Source organism: Phytophthora parasitica, assembly GCF_000247585.1.
Source record: "Phytophthora parasitica INRA-310 unplaced genomic scaffold supercont2.1, whole genome shotgun sequence".
Taxonomy (NCBI): domain Eukaryota; phylum Oomycota; class Peronosporomycetes; order Peronosporales; family Peronosporaceae; genus Phytophthora; species Phytophthora nicotianae.
In genome coordinates this window covers 71,940-89,569 of record NW_008634126.1, presented here as the reverse complement: position 1 = coordinate 89,569, position 17,630 = coordinate 71,940, and the positions used below count along the sequence as shown (strand labels likewise).

Here is a 17,630-nt window from a genome sequence, read left to right as displayed (position 1 = left end):
GTTATGTACCTCATGGTCGGCACGCGCCCTGATCTAGCCTATCACATGCGTGATGTGAGCCAGTTCCTCGCAAACCTGGCTTGCAGGCACGAAACTTTGGGGCGAGCGCCGAGTTCGACCACTCCCCCAACCTGCACGGTTGGTGGAACTCCTGGCGCTGTCGGCGACGACTGTCGAGGTAGAAAATCCGGTGTAGGGGGCCCTGACGGTAGCTGTTGCGGCGACGTAAGCTCAATAGCTGGTAATGGAACTGCTGAAAGTTGTAGAGAGTTGCTTCAGGCTGTTAATCGTTTTCAGTGATGGTAGAGACGACGATAGCCTTGTAAACTTGGTGCAATGCATGTCGAGCCGTATTGTTCTGCTTAGTGTAATTGGCGCAACCATTGCTGTCCTTGACATGATCGCTGGAACTGGCGTTTGATAAGAGAGCCCCAGACCAATCCGCCAGACCATAGGTGCGTCGATGACTAAGTTGTTGCTTGAACGCTGGTGGCTTGCTTTAGATGTTGCAGTGGCAGCTAGAAGCTTGTCGTTGACAATAATGACGTGAAAGTGAGACTTGAAAGTCTTGTGTGAAGCGAAAACGGCATCCTGTGCCATTCACGCATAGCTAAAAGTGGCTAGACCAACTGGCATTACTAGCCGCTTAAATATATGGCTTGGAATTAACTAAATACTGCAATTAGATCTAGCACAAAGATAACAACTATGCACCCCTCTGCCTGATAAGAACAGCATATGCTGCTAAGATGCTCTCTGAGCCGAAGTTGGTGTTGAAGTCACACCTCCAAAACATATTCCTGCAAAAACTAAATCCTATGTGGTTAGGGGGCTCATTTCCAAAAGGTCCGCTAGTGCGCAAGTCAACCGCACGGGTCAATCTGCTGCTTGGTTCGAAAAATGAACCTGACGAGGAGACTCCGAATCCGGTGTCAGATCGCTCGTAGGGCCTCCAGAAGCTTCAAAAAAACAAAAAAAGAAAACGGTCTCATGTTGCCATTTGTGAACTGACTGAAGACTTTGAAAGGGTTTACCATAAGCCAATCGGAAGCGGGTCACCTTTTGCACCGGTAATATTCCCTGATGACGAGTTAGGAGAGTGTTGAATCTAGGGCTTGTCACAGAGCTAACCTCAGTACCGTACTCTTACAAACTAATTGTGAAGGGATACGGTACTCATGACTCGAAACAAATTCCTGGTAGCGACATTATTTAATAGTGTTTCTGACTGCCGTATACAATAAGAAGACAGTAGTGAGAGTCTAGCTTGCTGCTCCACTAATGCAAATCTTCCTTCCTTCCAAACTTCTTCATTTCAAGTCTACATTGTCCAAGGTTTTCTTCGTTTGCCTGTGCTCTACATCATCAGTCTATAACCATGGTGATAGTGTCAGTTTTATCCGACTAACGGCATCAAATACAGTAATTCGTCTCATTAGCGAAGTCCGAACTGGTATTCGTTTCTCAAGTGAATTGTGTGATAGAGGTGTGGTTCAGGACGAAAACAAATGAACTATCAGAGATTTGCGAACATTGTGTTAAGGGTTACAAAATTATATGATCTCGCTATTGAGGCAAACTACTGTACAAAATCAATATGCTATTGCCAAATCGCGCCTAGATTATCCTCTCCCTATTATTACTATTTATTGAGTTGTCTTTATTAAGGCTCTAACTGGATGTAGTACTGCTGATATCGGCTGATCAATCACGCGATCATACATGTAGCACCAAAATTGATCTGTAAATTTGGGCGTCGAGGCGGGGTTGTAAAGCAGGGTCCGCCAATACCGTTTAAGATCGTATTTTGGGAATAATAATAAAGATTTCAATTTTGAGTAAGCAATAGTAAATATTGTTGCAATTTAAATTTTATTGTCCAATATATTCGAGTGTTAGCCAAGCTCTTTAACTCGATTTAAGTTTATATTGTGCCTTTCAGTTTTTCTGCCGCAATTATTCTGGCATAATTATTTTCCCCCTCTCGGCCTTAATTATGCTCTATCGTCTTCTAATTCCATGTTAATTATGGGTTGCCTCATTTCCGACAGTTTTAGGGGATGGTGAGCCTGCTTTAAGACGGAATAAGATTATCAAGCCTGAGTGAGATGGATTTTAAGGCGTTTGGAGGGTTGCTGGCCGCCACCCCGGCTGTAGCCAGGCGTATCCCCGCCTATTGAATCTAACATGTTGGTGGGGAAGAGTTCGCAATCTTACGCTTAATTAGCATATAACGTGTGCTGACAGCCTTCTTATGAATCTAATTCCGGCAGAATTAACACTCTACCCGCCAAAACAAGTGGAAGGCACAATATGTAGTATAGAACATGGAAAGCCAGTGAGAGACAAAATCTTTCACAATGTATAGGTGTCATTTCGTGTGATATCGCATTCTGGTTTCGTTACATAGTACTATAGTTTATTGAGGGACGTTACAAAAAAAAGCAAGTCTAGCAGTACCGTAGAATCAAACCCTATCGAGTACGACGAATATCACGATATACCAGCTCCAGACCATATTTTTATATGTACATGCAATAGATCCTTGTTGCCCTGTACTCCCATCGTATTTAACAAATCTGAGGAATTGTAGAACATATCTGAATCAGATAATCTGATTCTAGTTGAAGAAATGTGACGTCGGTTCTGTCATCCCTAATCAGCAATGACGTCGATTTTGTCATCCCTAAGCAACTTCAACCACCCCCATTTTATTTTGTTTTACAGCTCCTGTCAAGATCACTCTACAGTACATGCATTCTATAACCAATATTCTGGCACATTTTAAACATTATCTGAAAAGTGCATGTTAAAAAACACAGTCTTATCTTTGCTACTTCACTTCAACATGTAGACGAGTTTTGCACGATGCCAACCCACTTTCTTTCTACGTTTGAAAAGTTCTCAATGAAAACGTGCCACATGAAATACTGTCATGATGAACTGTACGGTCCGGCTGCACAATGATACTTGTGGAACCACTTTGTGGTCAAACGTCCACCGATTGGATGTAGCAGTTATACGTCGCTTGAAGATCGGCAAGGAACGAGCACTAAGTACGGAGTCAGTAGAAATTCCATGGTACGGTGTCGATTTTAATGCGCACACAATTCTACATGGTAAGCTCGCGGGCTCAACTGGGTATTTAAATGCTCGTAGTGCATCCCAAAAGGGTGAGCATATACTAGTATGTATTTGATGTGGAATTGTAATGCTAGATACATTTTGGACATGAATTGTAAATGCATCTGTGCACATGCTTTTGCTAGTTGGAGGAAGCGTCCATCATTTGCTGCGCATCTCCTGAGACCAGACCCCCACCGTGGGGCCTCACGCTGGCTATGAGTCGTTGCCAACGAAGACTCTTACATGTACTTGAAGTAATTGCCAGCGTGAGACCTTGTCTGGTTCCATGTCTTCCATTCCGCTTTTGGCCTTGTTCAGCTCAATTCGCCTACGCCACCGTCCAAAATGCCGTTCTTCACTTTCGAGGACGCCAAGACCTCTTTCAACCTCTTCTGCTGCATGTACGGCATCGGCACTTTGGGTATGCCAGGTAACTTCTCGCGCGCCGGCCCCGTGCTCGCCGTCATTGCCATGGTCTTCATGGCCTTCGCAAACATCTACTCGTCCGTCAAGATGTCACAAGTCATTCTGCTCGCCCCCAAGTCAGTCAAGACTTTCGGAGACTTGGGCGAGTGGAGCATGGGGAAGTTGGGACGCTGGCTCTGTGTCGTCTCTCAGATGGGATCATGTCTTCTTCTTCCATGCGTCTTTCTGGTGCTTGGTGGCTCCCTCCTTGACGGCTTGTTTCCGGACGCCTTTAGCGCCACTGTGTGGATCATCCTCATGGCTCTCACGGTGTTGCCTGTATGCCTTATCCCGACGCTCAAGGAAGGAGCTGGCGCCGCCTTTGCTGGCTGTATGGGCACCATTCTCGCCGACGTGATCGGCGTGGCTGTCGTCATGTATGGCATGCGCGGCCACCCTACTGTGCCCTCTCCTGATCTAAAAATCTCGCAAGTTCTAGGCTGCTTCGGCAATTTAGCACTGGCCTATGGAGCTGGTATTGTCCTTCCAGATCTTCAACGTCAACACAGTGACCCCACACGCATGCCCCGTGTTGTGCTGGTGACGGTGAGCTTCATCTCATGCCTGTTCATGATTCTAGCTTCTACAGCGTACTCGGCTGTGGGCTGCCAGATTTCGGGAAATCTGCTATTCACCATCTATCCAGATTCGACCACCGGAATGACCTCGTTGGGGTTTAAGCCGAGCTGGGGCGCCGTGGTGCTGGCCTACTTGTTCATGCAGCTACACATCACGATCGCATTCTCTGTGATAATCAACCCGGCGTTTTATATCGCCGAGCGTTTGGCTTTGGGTATGCACAAGAAGGTAACTATGGATATGGAAGTCGGTCGTAGTTACGTCGAGTCCATAACGCCAGCAATTGTCCAAACGGAGTCTCGCCGCAGCTCAAAGATGTCCTATGTTTCCGTGGCCGACAGCGAGCGTGAATTTAAGGAGGACCCAGAGGCGGAGGTGGCAGAGTATCGTGGTGGAAAGAACATCGTTAAGTATATCGCGCTACGAGTCGTCATTATTGTCATTTTGGTGGTACTTTCGATCATTTTCCAAGACCACTTCTCGGACTTCGCCGATTTCGTGGGGGCGTCGTGCATTACGATGAACTGCATTCTGCTCCCAATCGTGTTTTACCTTATGAAGGCCTGGAGATCCATTCCTCTTTACGAAAGGGCTGCTGCTCTAATTGTAACCGTGGTGTGCTTCATTCTAGGGTGCTACGTGACGTACTCAACTGGCAAGAGTCTGTTTACCCCGACTGACGATGACACTGAGTTCCCCTACTGCGGTTCGGAGTATGAAAACCAGATTTACTACAATTACACGGCTGAACACGAGTCTTAGCTCTCCGTGGCCGTCTCATTATGTTGTGTGTGTTAATACGATATTAGTGTATGTAGCAGTGTTGACGAAGTTTGCCAAAAGATAACATAAAAAATGAAAATGACGGTAAATAAATGAGTTTGGGACGAGTTATTTTCGAATCTTCGCAACTTCCTAAAACATGGGGGAAACGTCGCTCTTTCGTGTGGGGGACGACGTCGAGCTATGGCGTGTGTTGGTGCACCTGAGCGTATTGGTGGTTTGTCTGTTATTGTTTGAGCGCATGCTGCACCGTTTGGAAGTCCATGCCGCCGTCTCCACCAAGTATCAGCAGCTGCTGAGCAAAGCGTATCGGGAACTAATGATACTCGGACTCATCGGACTCGGGCTCAAAGTGATCAAGGAAATATCTAGCGTCGACGGTAGCGGTGCTTCCATCACAGCCTTTCAGGTCGCAGACCTGACCATTTTCATCCTGGCGTTGGCACTTATCTTGCAGACCGTCTGCATCTTTCTCATACTGCGGAAGCACAATTTCCTAGCAGATCGAGCCGAACTCCTCCCAACAGAAGACTTGGCTGATATGTTACCTTCGTCAGCTTTGAGCCAAGAGACACAGGAGCTAGTTCAGCTGCGCTTGCTGCGTCATTTGTTCCTTAATCGATTCGAGCTGCCACAGCTCTTCCCATTTGCCAAGTATCTTCGACAGGCGCAAAATAACCAGATCACACACATGACCGATGTGGGTGCACCAATGTGGGCTTTGCTACTTGGCGTGGCTTGGATGCTGGAGGGGATCACAATGGCCTTAAATTATGGGGAGCCAGCGCTGGCAAGGCGGCGTGGGCTTGTCATTGTGCTGATAGGTTTTTCGTGGGGGCTGTTGGCGTTACATGTAGTTGTCTTCACTTTCTTCCGCTCATGTGTTGAACAACTACTGAAGGCTGTTGGAATGTCAGCAGAACAATCCACTTTAGAGAGCCGCCTCAGGTTCATCGCGCGCGAAGAAGCCCGAGCCTGGACTCAAGAGGATGCTGGGAATGCACTTTTGGTTATGCAAAAGGTGCAAGAGCAGCGCGAATTAAGCCACCGCGAACAGCATCGTTCGAGCAACGGCAAATACAGCGTGAAGTCCGAGTCAGCTTCGCTGATAGAGATTCGGTGGTTTTCACGGAAATCGTGGCACTTTACAGTGATGATGCTGTTGATGCTCAATGGTTTCTATCTTGCACTGATAGTACAGTGCGTGTTCTACCAGCTCGAGATTGTTTACGCTGACTTGGGACTTCTGGAGGTGCTGGCTATTCCACTTCCTTTAGCTCTAAATACTTTCCTTTTGCAACCGAAAATATTCCGGAGCTTTGTCCTGGTTAGCAGCATTTTTAGTATGGATAGAACCACGTTGAGCGAGGTTGTTAATCACTTCCGCGAAATCGTAGAGCTGCGCTCTGAATTTGCACTCTTATTGTGCGTAAAAATGCAAGCGAACAGGGTATTAATTGATGATCTGCAAGCGGAACTAAAACGTCGAGATCCGAGCCGATCTGGTTTTATTGGCGTGGAGAAGATGCGAGAAGTGTTGCGAGTCTGTGGTTTGCACCTGTCGAGGTTTAGATTCAACAGCGTTGCCAAACTTTTGTTCGAGCTGAAAGAAATGCGAATCGACTATGGTCAGCTGCTCAAGCTGGTTGCTATCGCTCAGAGTGAGGATCTAAGCGACAGTGCATCCTCTGAACAATTAATATTGATCCATCATCACCCGCTACTTTTGCAGAGTGTACTGAGTGACGACGACGAAGAGGTGGTCACCACGGATGATAACACTTATTCACCACCCCGTCCTGTACTAGCGACGTCGGCGCTCCTTACTGCATCCATCCCCAGTAGCGAATGTGTCAATGAAAGCATAGCAGCTACATCTGACGTAAGCTCCCTATCTACACGACCTCAGTTGGAACGAAAAAGAAGTAAGTTTCAAGGAATGAGCTCACGAACTCTTTGTGATCTCTTTCACCTGGAAAATACAGAAGATCAAGCCGTGACAATAACTTAACTAGATAAAAACGCTGCTGAGCAGTAGAAAATAAAACACGCTAACGTTTCGATTTACAACACCGTGTAAGGCACATTGGACTACTATAATATCTTCCCAGCAACAAGGGGGGGGATCCAGTGCGTGCGGTACATTCAAGTAATACTGGACACCGACACGATATCGGTATAGCAGTGCGTACAATTAATCTGATTTGGGCTGTGATATAGCACCGCGCCGCGGTGAATATGTTCATCATGTTTTTCTCTCCAATGACAACAGTAGATAGTCTGTCATTACGGTATGTTCATTAATAACATTTTTTTTTCTCCCGGGATTACGAGATAATGCGCCGACGTGGGCAGATTCCAGAGCGGAATGAAAGAGTAGATATTGCAGATTAAGAATTTACTGCATAAAACATGAACGGAGAAGTATTATATGGTTTCTTCCTGCTGAACTACAGCGCGAACTACAGGCTGTAGTTCGCGTTTCTCTTATTCAACTTACCTCAGGAATTGGATTATTCGCTAATTCAGTATAAAGACGCTGGATACCCTCGCTCATCCATCTTTTTGCATCACATGAGGTGATTCACCACTCGGAGCGTGTGTGAGAGCTGCGTTATGGCAATGCCTATTCGTTCCGGTGCGATGGCATGGACACAGTGTGCCTCTAAATGAGACGGCCAGTGGCTGCCAGTAGTATCAGGAGAATCCTTTTAGGGATGAGCGACCTTCGCCTGTCAGCATTGTCGCTGACAAATAGTCACTCGCCCGACTCGGAAGGCGAATTGGGATCCTCAACAGCCGCGAACATGAGATCCGGTTCGGGCAACGAAGTACGAATCATACCAAAGTCTTATCGACACCTGCATTGTCAGTGGAGGATGAGCTCCGCGGCTGTTTTGTGGAGCGGGAATGCTCTCTGCAACCTCTCTGCAACCTTGTCAGCTTAGTGCAACCACCAATCGCTCCACTCTCACCGTTCATAGTTTAATGAGGGCTTCGCTGAGCATATAGGAGCAAGGTAGTCTTCGAGTATTCGCTTTGAATCGTTTAGCCTACTAGGGCTTTTCCTTAGCTTAAAAAATACACGCAAAAAAAATCTATCTTGGACAGTATCCTGCATTCAGTGATCATGTACAAAATAACCTTTTTTGCAAAGACCGGCCGACCGCGATGTCGAAGTTTGAATTTGAAGTTGCGTTTGCTGCTTCAAGCACCTGCACTTGTGTTCAAGTTCACTGTAATGTTAAGTGGAATCGAACATATAAGCCCTTCTTCCAGGCTGGAGTTTACTACGTAGTATGCATGTAATAGCCCCCGTGTGCTACTGTACATTATTTGTTGTAGAATACTGTATAAAGTGTATAATACACCCACCTAACAGCGCTGCGATGCAACGAAGACTCGGAGGATGCTTTCACCCAGAGAAGATGCGTTTATTACTTTCTGTACGCAACGCAGAGGCAATAAAAGCAAATGTAGCGGGAGCATGTTTGTATAAGGGTTTTGCTAAGTGTATCTATCGAGGCGATCCTATTAGCGCAGCCATCATTGTTGTGCCTTCATTCAATTGTCGGACAATAGCAGTGCTGGTAAAGGGCTGTCGGTGTATATGTTAAATCGTCTTTTTGTCTTTTTATGGTGTCGAGATGTACAGGACGTCACGTGTTGATTTGCAACAGAATCCGGTGTCGGGGTGCTAGTGCCGGTGCGGCAGCGCACCAGAAAGTGCGGTGCTGGGGATGTAGGCCTGCTCATTGGCCATCACTCTCTGACGTCGCCCACATGGCTGATCTCAAGGTCCCTGCTGCAACCCGTTTACCCCGCCGCTACCGCAGAGATGCGTTTGCAAAAACCGCTTAAGAGAACTTCGCTAGTTGGCCTACTCGTTGAGCTGGGGGCCGACAAGGCAAACCGCCCACCTCATTGAAGCTCAGTTCCCCATTTGCCGCCTTCCCCTCAAGTGACCGATACAACCGACTCCACAATGGCTCGCTCTGCAGTCTTCACGGTTGAAGACGCTAAAGCGGCCTTCAATCTCTTCTGCTGCGTTTACGGCATTGGAACGCTTGGTATGCCCGGTAACTTTTCCCGTGCCGGCCCAGTGATCGCGGTCTTCGCCATGGCATTTATGGCCTTCGCCAACACGTATTCTTCGGTGGCTATCTGCCGTGTCATGCTCATCGCTCCGCGTTCGGTCAAGACCTACGGTGATCTCGGTGAATGGTGCATGGGCAAAACTGGCCGCTACCTTTCTGTCGTCTCCCAGATGGGTAATTGTCTCTTGGTCCCTTGTGTGTTCCTGGTGCTTGGCGGTAGCCTTCTCGATGGTCTCTTCCCGGGGGCCTTCAGTGCCACGACGTGGATTATCCTCATGGCTCTCGCTTGTCTGCCTGTGTGCTTGGTGCCGACTCTGAAGGAAGGAGCTGGTGCTGCCTTTGCTGGATGCATGGGTACGCTTGTTGCTGATGTTATCGGTGTCGCCGTTGTGATGCACGGCATGCGTGGTCACCCGAGCGTGCCGACTCCTGATCTCAACTTCAAGCAAGTCGCTGGAGCATTCGGTAACTTGGCTCTCGCCTACGGTGCTGGTATCGTGATTCCTGCCCTCCAGCGCCAACACAGTGACCCCACCCGGATGCCACGTGTGGTTGGCGTGACAATTGCTTTCATTTCGTGCTGTTTCCTGGTTCTTGCCAGTACTGCATACTCGTCTGTTGGGTGCCAGATCTCGGGTAACCTCCTGTGGTCGATCTACCCCGACTCAGACACTGGTCTGACCACGCTTGGCTTCGCGTCGGACTGGGGTATGGTCGTTCTCGCCTACCTCTTCATGCAACTGCACATTACGATCGCCTTCTCCGTCATCCTGAACCCTGCATTCTACATCGCCGAGCGCATCGTGCTTGGAATGCACAAGCCTACCGTCGCTGATGTGGAGAACAATCTGCTTAGTTATGCCGATGCTGCTACTCCTGGTGATGGCGCAGAGCGCTCGGAGAAGGAGTCCCGTGCCTCCAAGCGCTCGTTTATCTCTGTTGCCGATAACGAGAACGTGCACCTTGGTGAACCGGAGGAGGAGGCCGCTGAGTACCGTGGGGTCAACACCATCAAATACGTAATTCTTCGTATCGTGATTATCATCATCTTGGTGATCGCATCAGTGCTTCTAAAGGACCATTTTTCTGACCTAGCGGACTTTGTCGGAGCGTCGTGTATTACGGTGAATTCGATCCTTCTGCCGATTGTGTTCCTGTTGAAGAAGAAATGGGACTCGCTTCCGATGTGGGAGAAGCTCCCAGCCCTGACAGTCGTTGTGGTGTGCTTCTGCCTGGGCTGCTACGTGACCTACACGTCGGGCAAGAATTTGTTTGCTCCGAGCGACGATGATACGGCGTTCCCATTCTGCGCACCGGAATTCGAGAACACCGTTTACTATAACTACACAGCGGCTCACGAAAACTAATTGTTGTCCTGGAGCTGCTTAGCTTCGCCTTTGAAGTTTTTTCTTCGAGAAGTTTGCATTGAACGAGCGCAATACCAACAATATTCAATACATCTGCCGTTCTGTGCTACTTTGAGCTTCAAATCAGGGCAACTACAATTCATTTTCGTTACTGTAGTTTCATTTTTCCAGCACAAACGGATTTCATTAAAGTCGTCGCGCGACTAAACAGCTCACTCATGGTTTTACCAGCTTAGGTTTCATGTTCGGCCGTGTAGTTGTAGTACACGTTGTTCTCGAATTCCGATGCGCAGAACGGGAACGCCGTATCATCGTCGCTTGGAGCAAACAAATTCTTGCCCGACGTGTAGGTCACGTAGCAGCCCAGCGAGAAGCACACCACGACCACGATAAGCGCTGGGGCCTTCTCCCATAGCGGCATGACGTTCCACTTCTTTTTCAGCAGGAACACAATGGGCAGGATGATCGAATTTACCGTGATACACGAGGCACCCGCGAAGTCGGCCAAATCGTGAAAGTGGTCCTTCAGGATGATCGATGCGATCACCAAGAGCGTGATCATGATAAGCCGTAGAATGACGTATTTGATGGCGTTCGCGCCGCGGTACTCAGCAGCCTCTGCCTCCGGATCGCCAAAGTGTACGTTTTCGTTGTCAGCAACAGAGATGAAGGAGCGACGCTTTGAGGCGCGCGAAGTGTGCGACTGCTTCTCCGAGCGCTCAGCAATATCGACCGGGGTGGACATGTCCCCATAGTTCAACAGGTTGTTCTCGACATCAGCGACGGCTGGCTTGTGCATTCCCAGCATGATACGTTCGGCGATATAGAAAGCTGGGTTCAGGATAACGGAGAAGGCGATCGTAATATGCAGCTGCATGAAGAGGTAAGCAAGGACGACCATACCCCAGTCCGATCGAAAACCGAGTGTGGTCAGGCCAGTGTCCGAGTCCGGGTAAATGGCGTACAGAAGGTTGCCCGAGATCTGGCAGCCGATGGATGAGTAAGCAGTGCTGGCCAGGATAAGGAAGAGAACCGAGATGAACGTCATCGTGACTCCTACAACACGGGGCATGCGTGTGGGATCACTATGTTGGCGCTGGAGGGCCGGAATAACGATCCCGGCACCATAGGCGAGAGCCAAGTTGCCAAACGCTCCAGCAACTTGCTTGAAGTTGAGATCAGGTTTGGGAATGCTGGGGTGGCCACGCATGCCGTGCATCACAACGGCGACGCCGATAACATCGGTGATGATAGTGCCCATACAACCGGCGAAAGCAGCGCCAGCTCCTTCTTTCAGAGTGGGGACTAAACAAACGGGCATGCAGGAGAGTGCCATGAGGATGATCCACGTCGTGGCACTGAAGGCCCCCGGGAAAAGACCATCTAGGAGCGTGCCACCAAGCACGAGGAACACACACGGAACCAGGAGACAGTTGGCCATCTGGGAGATGACCGAAAGGTAGCGGCCGGTCTTGCCCATTGCCCATTCACCGAGATCACCGTACGTCTTGACAGACGTGGGTGCAAGGAGCATGACACGGCAGATAGCCACTGCGCCGTAAACGTTGGCGAAGGCCATGAAAACCATAGCAATGACCGCGATGAAGGGGCCGGCACGCGAGAAGTTGGCGGGCATACCAAGCGTTCCAATGCCGTAGACACAACAGAAGAGGTTGAAAGCCGCCTTCGCGTCCTCCGTTGTGAAGAAAGCTTTGCGCGGCATGGTGGTGTGAGCTGCGACGGTCGAGATGGAGCGAGTGGTCTTGAGGTGTGGTAGTGGTGGATTTGAGCGGAAGTCGGCAAAACCAGAAGTGATGAGGAGGAAGGTATGGTTCATATTTCTTTGATGCTGGATATTGATGTAAATATTGTGAGTCCGCAACCTTTATCTTGAGAGGTTGTTAAGGCGTTGAAGTTGTGGTGTAGCATATGTAAGATTTGTTTCTGATGAAGTTCGAGATGTGCTCAGTTACACGGTAAAGCTTGTCTTGCCCAAGACCACCTTAATTCTGAGCTCTTCAAGAAAAAAAAAAAAATGAAATAAAAAATAATGATTGGCAAAATCAGATAGTTTCAGATTAGGATTATTGAGGCACTTCGCAATCAAAACACACGAGTAGACGTTATTAAAAGAACTCGTGAGCGTGGGCAAGCATTGAGACTTCTTGCTATCGATGATGGAGATGAACGGCCTCTTATTCGATTTCTTTGGTGTTTTCCTGTAAAAACCAATTTTGTATATATTATCAAGTTTCCAATGGGGACGAAGGCACGGCGTGTTGCTAGATTGAAAATGCATATTCATTTTACAACTCAAGACCTTACTTCAGTAGCTAGTTAAATTAAATAAGACAAGCGAACATGTAAACACGATGCGACTTTTCCGTTGCTACATGATTTCATTAGGGTAAAGCATATAAGTCCACGACAGAGTAAAAAAATCTAGAGATTTTAAAAAAAGAAATAAACTTTTTTAGACGAGTGTCGAGATTAAAGTGGTATGTTCGTGTCCGCACTTCAACGTGGTCGCTCCTTTTTTCTCACATTGTTTGATTAACATTTTAATCAGTTGCGCACATAGCATGGCCTCGGGAATCACGGTAGCACGAGTCGTGATACCAGAGCAACGAGATGTGGAAGGTGGGTTCAAGCCTATATCTGTGTACTGGTTGTACATGTATTTTAGAGTCAAGCCTCCTGGTACTCCCAACGTTGTGCTGCCGAAAGCAAAAATGCCTACAGTATTGCGTACATGTAGCTTCCAAAAAGTTTCAGTGCTCTAAATACAGTATTGCTCTTTAAGACTGCATTTTAATCTCACTCGTATTGTTATGATGACTTGAACAAAAGTTGTGCGCATCACTTGCTACTTCTTGCATGCGGTGAGGGTAGATGGACTTTTGGAGATGCGTGTACCTTTTGCAGTGTCCAATTTACCTGTGCATACCAGATAGAATCTATCATAGATCTACCGTGCATTACTACCAGCGAGATCCGGAGAGAGAAAGGTCTTTCCCGCACGACGGAAGACGATCTTGATCGATTAACTAGTCAAAGTGCAACAAAATCCAGAGCATACATCGAAAAGGGTGGCGTTTGTTGCAGTCTCATAGGATAGCTTCCTCGTGACGCGCAACCGATGCCCTGTATCTTGCCGCACCGAAAGGCTGCTGACTCGCGGCAAATCATCAAATGGACACAGCATCACCTCAATTCTCAACTCTTCACCTCGCTTTGGCGTATTTAACATGTGTATACGATATTTATTGTTTTTCATCAATGCAACACACCGATAGACAACTTCGCGCTGCCAATGCAGCTTCCTCCTCATCACTTCTGGTTTTGCCGACTTCCGCTCAAATCCACCACTACCACACCTCAAGACCACTCGCTCCATCTCGACCGTCGCAGCTCACACCACCATGCCGCGCAAAGCTTTCTTCACAACGGAGGACGCGAAGGCGGCTTTCAACCTCTTCTGTTGTGTCTACGGCATTGGAACGCTTGGTATGCCCGCCAACTTCTCGCGTGCCGGCCCCTTCATCGCGGTCATTGCTATGGTTTTCATGGCCTTCGCCAACACGTATTCTTCGGTGGCTATCTGCCGTGTCATGCTCATCGCTCCGCGTTCGGTCAAGACCTACGGTGATCTCGGTGAATGGTGCATGGGCAAAACTGGCCGCTACCTTTCTGTCGTCTCCCAGATGGGTAATTGTCTCTTGGTCCCTTGTGTGTTCCTGGTGCTTGGCGGTAGCCTTCTCGATGGTCTCTTCCCGGGGGCCTTCAGTGCCACGACGTGGATTATCCTCATGGCTCTCGCTTGTCTGCCTGTGTGCTTGGTGCCGACTCTGAAGGAAGGAGCTGGTGCTGCCTTTGCTGGATGCATGGGTACGCTTGTTGCTGATGTTATCGGTGTCGCCGTTGTGATGCACGGCATGCGTGGTCACCCGAGCGTGCCGACTCCTGATCTCAACTTCAAGCAAGTCGCTGGAGCATTCGGTAACTTGGCTCTCGCCTACGGTGCTGGTATCGTGATTCCTGCCCTCCAGCGCCAACACAGTGACCCCACCCGGATGCCACGTGTGGTTGGCGTGACAATTGCTTTCATTTCGTGCTGTTTCCTGGTTCTTGCCAGTACTGCATACTCGTCTGTTGGGTGCCAGATCTCGGGTAACCTCCTGTGGTCGATCTACCCCGACTCAGACACTGGTCTGACCACGCTTGGCTTCGCGTCGGACTGGGGTATGGTCGTTCTCGCCTACCTCTTCATGCAACTGCACATTACGATCGCCTTCTCCGTCATCCTGAACCCTGCATTCTACATCGCCGAGCGCATCGTGCTTGGAATGCACAAGCCTACCGTCGCTGATGTGGAGAACAATCTGCTTAGTTATGCCGATGCTGCTACTCCTGGTGATGGCGCAGAGCGCTCGGAGAAGGAGTCCCGTGCCTCCAAGCGCTCGTTTATCTCTGTTGCCGATAACGAGAACGTGCACCTTGGTGAACCGGAGGAGGAGGCCGCTGAGTACCGTGGGGTCAACACCATCAAATACGTAATTCTTCGTATCGTGATTATCATCATCTTGGTGATCGCATCAGTGCTTCTAAAGGACCATTTTTCTGACCTAGCGGACTTTGTCGGAGCGTCGTGTATTACGGTGAATTCGATCCTTCTGCCGATTGTGTTCCTGTTGAAGAAGAAATGGGACTCGCTTCCGATGTGGGAGAAGCTCCCAGCCCTGACAGTCGTTGTGGTGTGCTTCTGCCTGGGCTGCTACGTGACCTACACGTCGGGCAAGAATTTGTTTGCTCCAAGCGACGATGATACGGCGTTCCCGTTCTGCGCATCGGAATTCGAGAACAACGTGTACTACAACTACACGGCCGAACATGAAACCTAAGCTGGTAAAACCATGAGTGAGCTGTTTAGTCGCGCGACGACTTTAATGAAATCCGTTTGTGTTGGAAAAATGAAACTGTATTGCGTCCATGCACTTTCCCTAGTATGACTCATACAGTTTGACGCTTCATGCAATTGAATATCGTCGGTATTGCACTCGTTGAATATTCCCACCTACTTATACATTAGGTATTGAAGAGCCACAAGGTTGTAAATTACAACATACTAATAAACTAGTTGAACTTGTGGGAGGAACTTGGTGGTAGTTAAAGAAGCTTATCCGGGCGTTATGGGCACTACTTGAATTGCATCATAAGTAATTGAGCTGCTGTCCATTGTGGAGGCGAGGCTGCCGACAATGCAATATCGTATTTCAAGGCTTGGGAAATTATTTTTTAGTATCCCATCGGAACACAATACCATTATTTTACTAGTATGGTAGCATCTGCGGCGATTGGTCGCCTTCAGTTGCTAAAAGGGGTATATTTTCCGAAAATAACTTCGGCATCGCCCAAAACCGCATGTCAAACTCTATGTGTAATGTGTTCTCCCGAGCGTTCCACCTACAGACAACATACCCTGAGAAAACTGTACCCGCCATGGTCTAATATCGGCAATTCAAACAGGGAATTGAATCAATTTGATTTTTTTTTTCAATTGGGGTTCACCACACCTAATAAATACGCTAAAACGTGATTGTTTGTGCTATTCAACCCCATCCCGATTCACTGGCAAGATGCTACAGAAGCTGGACTTATCTCCACTCCCCATCCGCATCAATACGATGAACGACAGCGCTGGAGTGAAGAAGAAGATGAAGCAGGAACACGAGATTGGAGAATTGCAGCGGCGTGCTCCTGATAAGAAGCCAAGAGTGAGCTGGAGAACGAGACTCCCATTGTGATCGAAGACGCTGCTTATATCCTGGATCATATGCTCGGTGTCACGCTGTTTCATGAAGTCTGCGAGCGTTACGGAGAACACGATTGTCGGCGACACCGTAATCTACGGCGATGTGGCCTACTTCAACGAGAAGACAGGTCACGTAGTGCCTGGTGACGTTGACTCACTTCCGATTTTACAGCGAAAGCCGCGACGAGACGTCGTGATTGGGAGGAGCCTTCTCCAGAAGAGGGTGTGAAGTAACACAAAAGATCAGAACTTACAGGAGTTTCGGACTAAACTACTTTATTTGAGTATACGAGCCTCTATTTGGAGCACGGCCATCTGCTCGCGGAACGCCACAGGCTCAGCATGGAGGGGCAGGATGACCCACCGGGGAGAAGTGACTGGACGATGCATCCTGTAGGAAATCACGCAGAACGAGAAACAACAGTGGTGATTGATCTCACAGGACAGGAGGAAGAGAAGGAGGAGCCATTGAAACCGGCTGACCCCGGGAACTCGGAAAAGGAACTCAAGAATCAAGGAAAATGGAACCAGCAACAGCAGTATGAGGGAGAGGAAAAACTACAAAAAATGAGGCGCAGTTAAAAGGAGGGGAACGTGAGGAGAAAGAGGAAGGACGAGAACCACCGCGATGTGATGATGAGAAAATGGAAGACCTCAGCTTTAAAGAAATGCATGCGTATCTGGTGGATCAATTTCAGAACTTACCACCGAAACAGGCCATGGAAGTTGACAGTGGAGTAGACTTCGTACAGCAAATGTTTGAGGAGATCTTTTACACACACCCGGAAGAATTCCTGTTGCCAGCAAGACGCAAGTACAGATTTCTCTCTCCAATCCGGTAGAGTGGTCCGACACTATCTTAGGATTTGATATGTTATTTAGAAAGGATCGATATGTAATGCATCCACAAGGTCAACTGTGAAGCGCGGACTATGATGTCCTCTACTGCGACGTCGGCTTCGTAGCTAGTCGACTCAGTCTCACTATTACCCTCCTTCACACCATTAAATACTATACCTGTGTGGCGAAAGCAGTTGGCGACCGTCACCTTTCCTTGAATATCAGTCCATATTTCCTTGCTCTATTCCATAGTCTGTAGCTGATCGACTACGTACGCCTTTTTATCAATAACTTCTCCCTGTTTGATCTTGTCAAACACCCATAGGAACTGCTTCCTCCTGTACGCTTGCTTGAACGCAGCGATGATTCCAGCGTCTATCGGTTGCAGGAACGCGGTAGTGTTCGGCGGCAAAAACTCTACACGGACATTAGTGCAAACTAGATCCCCTGAGTTGTGGGAAGACGCATTATCAACGAGAAATAGAATGTGCCGTCCGCGTGCACGCATGTCTCGATCTAAATCGAGCAGCCATTGTCGGAATACTTGACCTGTCATCCAGG

General features: G+C 48.4%; 8 protein-coding genes across 8 annotated transcripts; 7 read left to right on the top strand and 1 right to left on the bottom strand.

The window, feature by feature from the left end:
* Window positions 1-3: 3 nt before the first annotated feature.
* On the top strand, window positions 4-855 carry PPTG_20628 (hypothetical protein; the record flags this gene model as incomplete). The annotated part of the gene is made up of 2 exons (XM_008892825.1): window positions 4-225; window positions 829-855. The coding sequence occupies 2 exons, from the start codon at window positions 4-6 to the stop codon at window positions 853-855; spliced, it is 249 nt and encodes an 82-aa protein (XP_008891073.1).
* Window positions 856-3,471: 2,616 nt separating this feature from the next.
* PPTG_00015 (hypothetical protein) lies at window positions 3,472-4,932 on the top strand (the record flags this gene model as incomplete). Its single annotated transcript, XM_008891385.1, has 1 exon — window positions 3,472-4,932. The coding sequence occupies one exon, from the start codon at window positions 3,472-3,474 to the stop codon at window positions 4,930-4,932; it is 1,461 nt and encodes a 486-aa protein (XP_008889633.1).
* A 160-nt stretch (window positions 4,933-5,092) lies between these two features.
* On the top strand, window positions 5,093-6,964 carry PPTG_00014 (hypothetical protein; the record flags this gene model as incomplete). The annotated part of the gene is made up of 1 exon (XM_008891384.1): window positions 5,093-6,964. The coding sequence occupies one exon, from the start codon at window positions 5,093-5,095 to the stop codon at window positions 6,962-6,964; it is 1,872 nt and encodes a 623-aa protein (XP_008889632.1).
* A 1,750-nt stretch (window positions 6,965-8,714) lies between these two features.
* Window positions 8,715-10,613, top strand: PPTG_00013 (hypothetical protein). Its single transcript, XM_008891383.1, has one exon. The coding sequence runs from the start codon at window positions 8,939-8,941 to the stop codon at window positions 10,415-10,417; it is 1,479 nt and encodes a 492-aa protein (XP_008889631.1). The 5' UTR covers window positions 8,715-8,938; the 3' UTR covers window positions 10,418-10,613.
* PPTG_00012 (hypothetical protein) lies at window positions 10,544-12,140 on the bottom strand (the record flags this gene model as incomplete). Its single annotated transcript, XM_008891382.1, has 1 exon — window positions 10,544-12,140. One exon carries the CDS (start codon window positions 12,138-12,140, stop codon window positions 10,650-10,652), a length of 1,491 nt encoding a protein of 496 aa, XP_008889630.1. The 3' UTR covers window positions 10,544-10,649.
* Window positions 12,141-13,839: 1,699 nt separating this feature from the next.
* PPTG_00011 (hypothetical protein) lies at window positions 13,840-15,318 on the top strand (the record flags this gene model as incomplete). Its single annotated transcript, XM_008891381.1, has 1 exon — window positions 13,840-15,318. The coding sequence occupies one exon, from the start codon at window positions 13,840-13,842 to the stop codon at window positions 15,316-15,318; it is 1,479 nt and encodes a 492-aa protein (XP_008889629.1).
* A 735-nt stretch (window positions 15,319-16,053) lies between these two features.
* On the top strand, window positions 16,054-16,811 carry PPTG_20627 (hypothetical protein; the record flags this gene model as incomplete). The annotated part of the gene is made up of 3 exons (XM_008892824.1): window positions 16,054-16,191; window positions 16,279-16,452; window positions 16,515-16,811. 3 exons carry the CDS (start codon window positions 16,054-16,056, stop codon window positions 16,809-16,811), a joined length of 609 nt encoding a protein of 202 aa, XP_008891072.1.
* A 62-nt stretch (window positions 16,812-16,873) lies between these two features.
* Window positions 16,874-17,071, top strand: PPTG_20626 (hypothetical protein; the record flags this gene model as incomplete). Its single annotated transcript, XM_008892823.1, has 1 exon — window positions 16,874-17,071. One exon carries the CDS (start codon window positions 16,874-16,876, stop codon window positions 17,069-17,071), a length of 198 nt encoding a protein of 65 aa, XP_008891071.1.
* Window positions 17,072-17,630: the final 559 nt, after the last annotated feature.

Coding starts and splice junctions, on each gene's coding strand:
- PPTG_00013 (XM_008891383.1), top strand. CDS start 8,939: ATGGCTCGCTCTGCAGTCTTCACGGTTGAAGACGCTAAAGCGGCCTTC.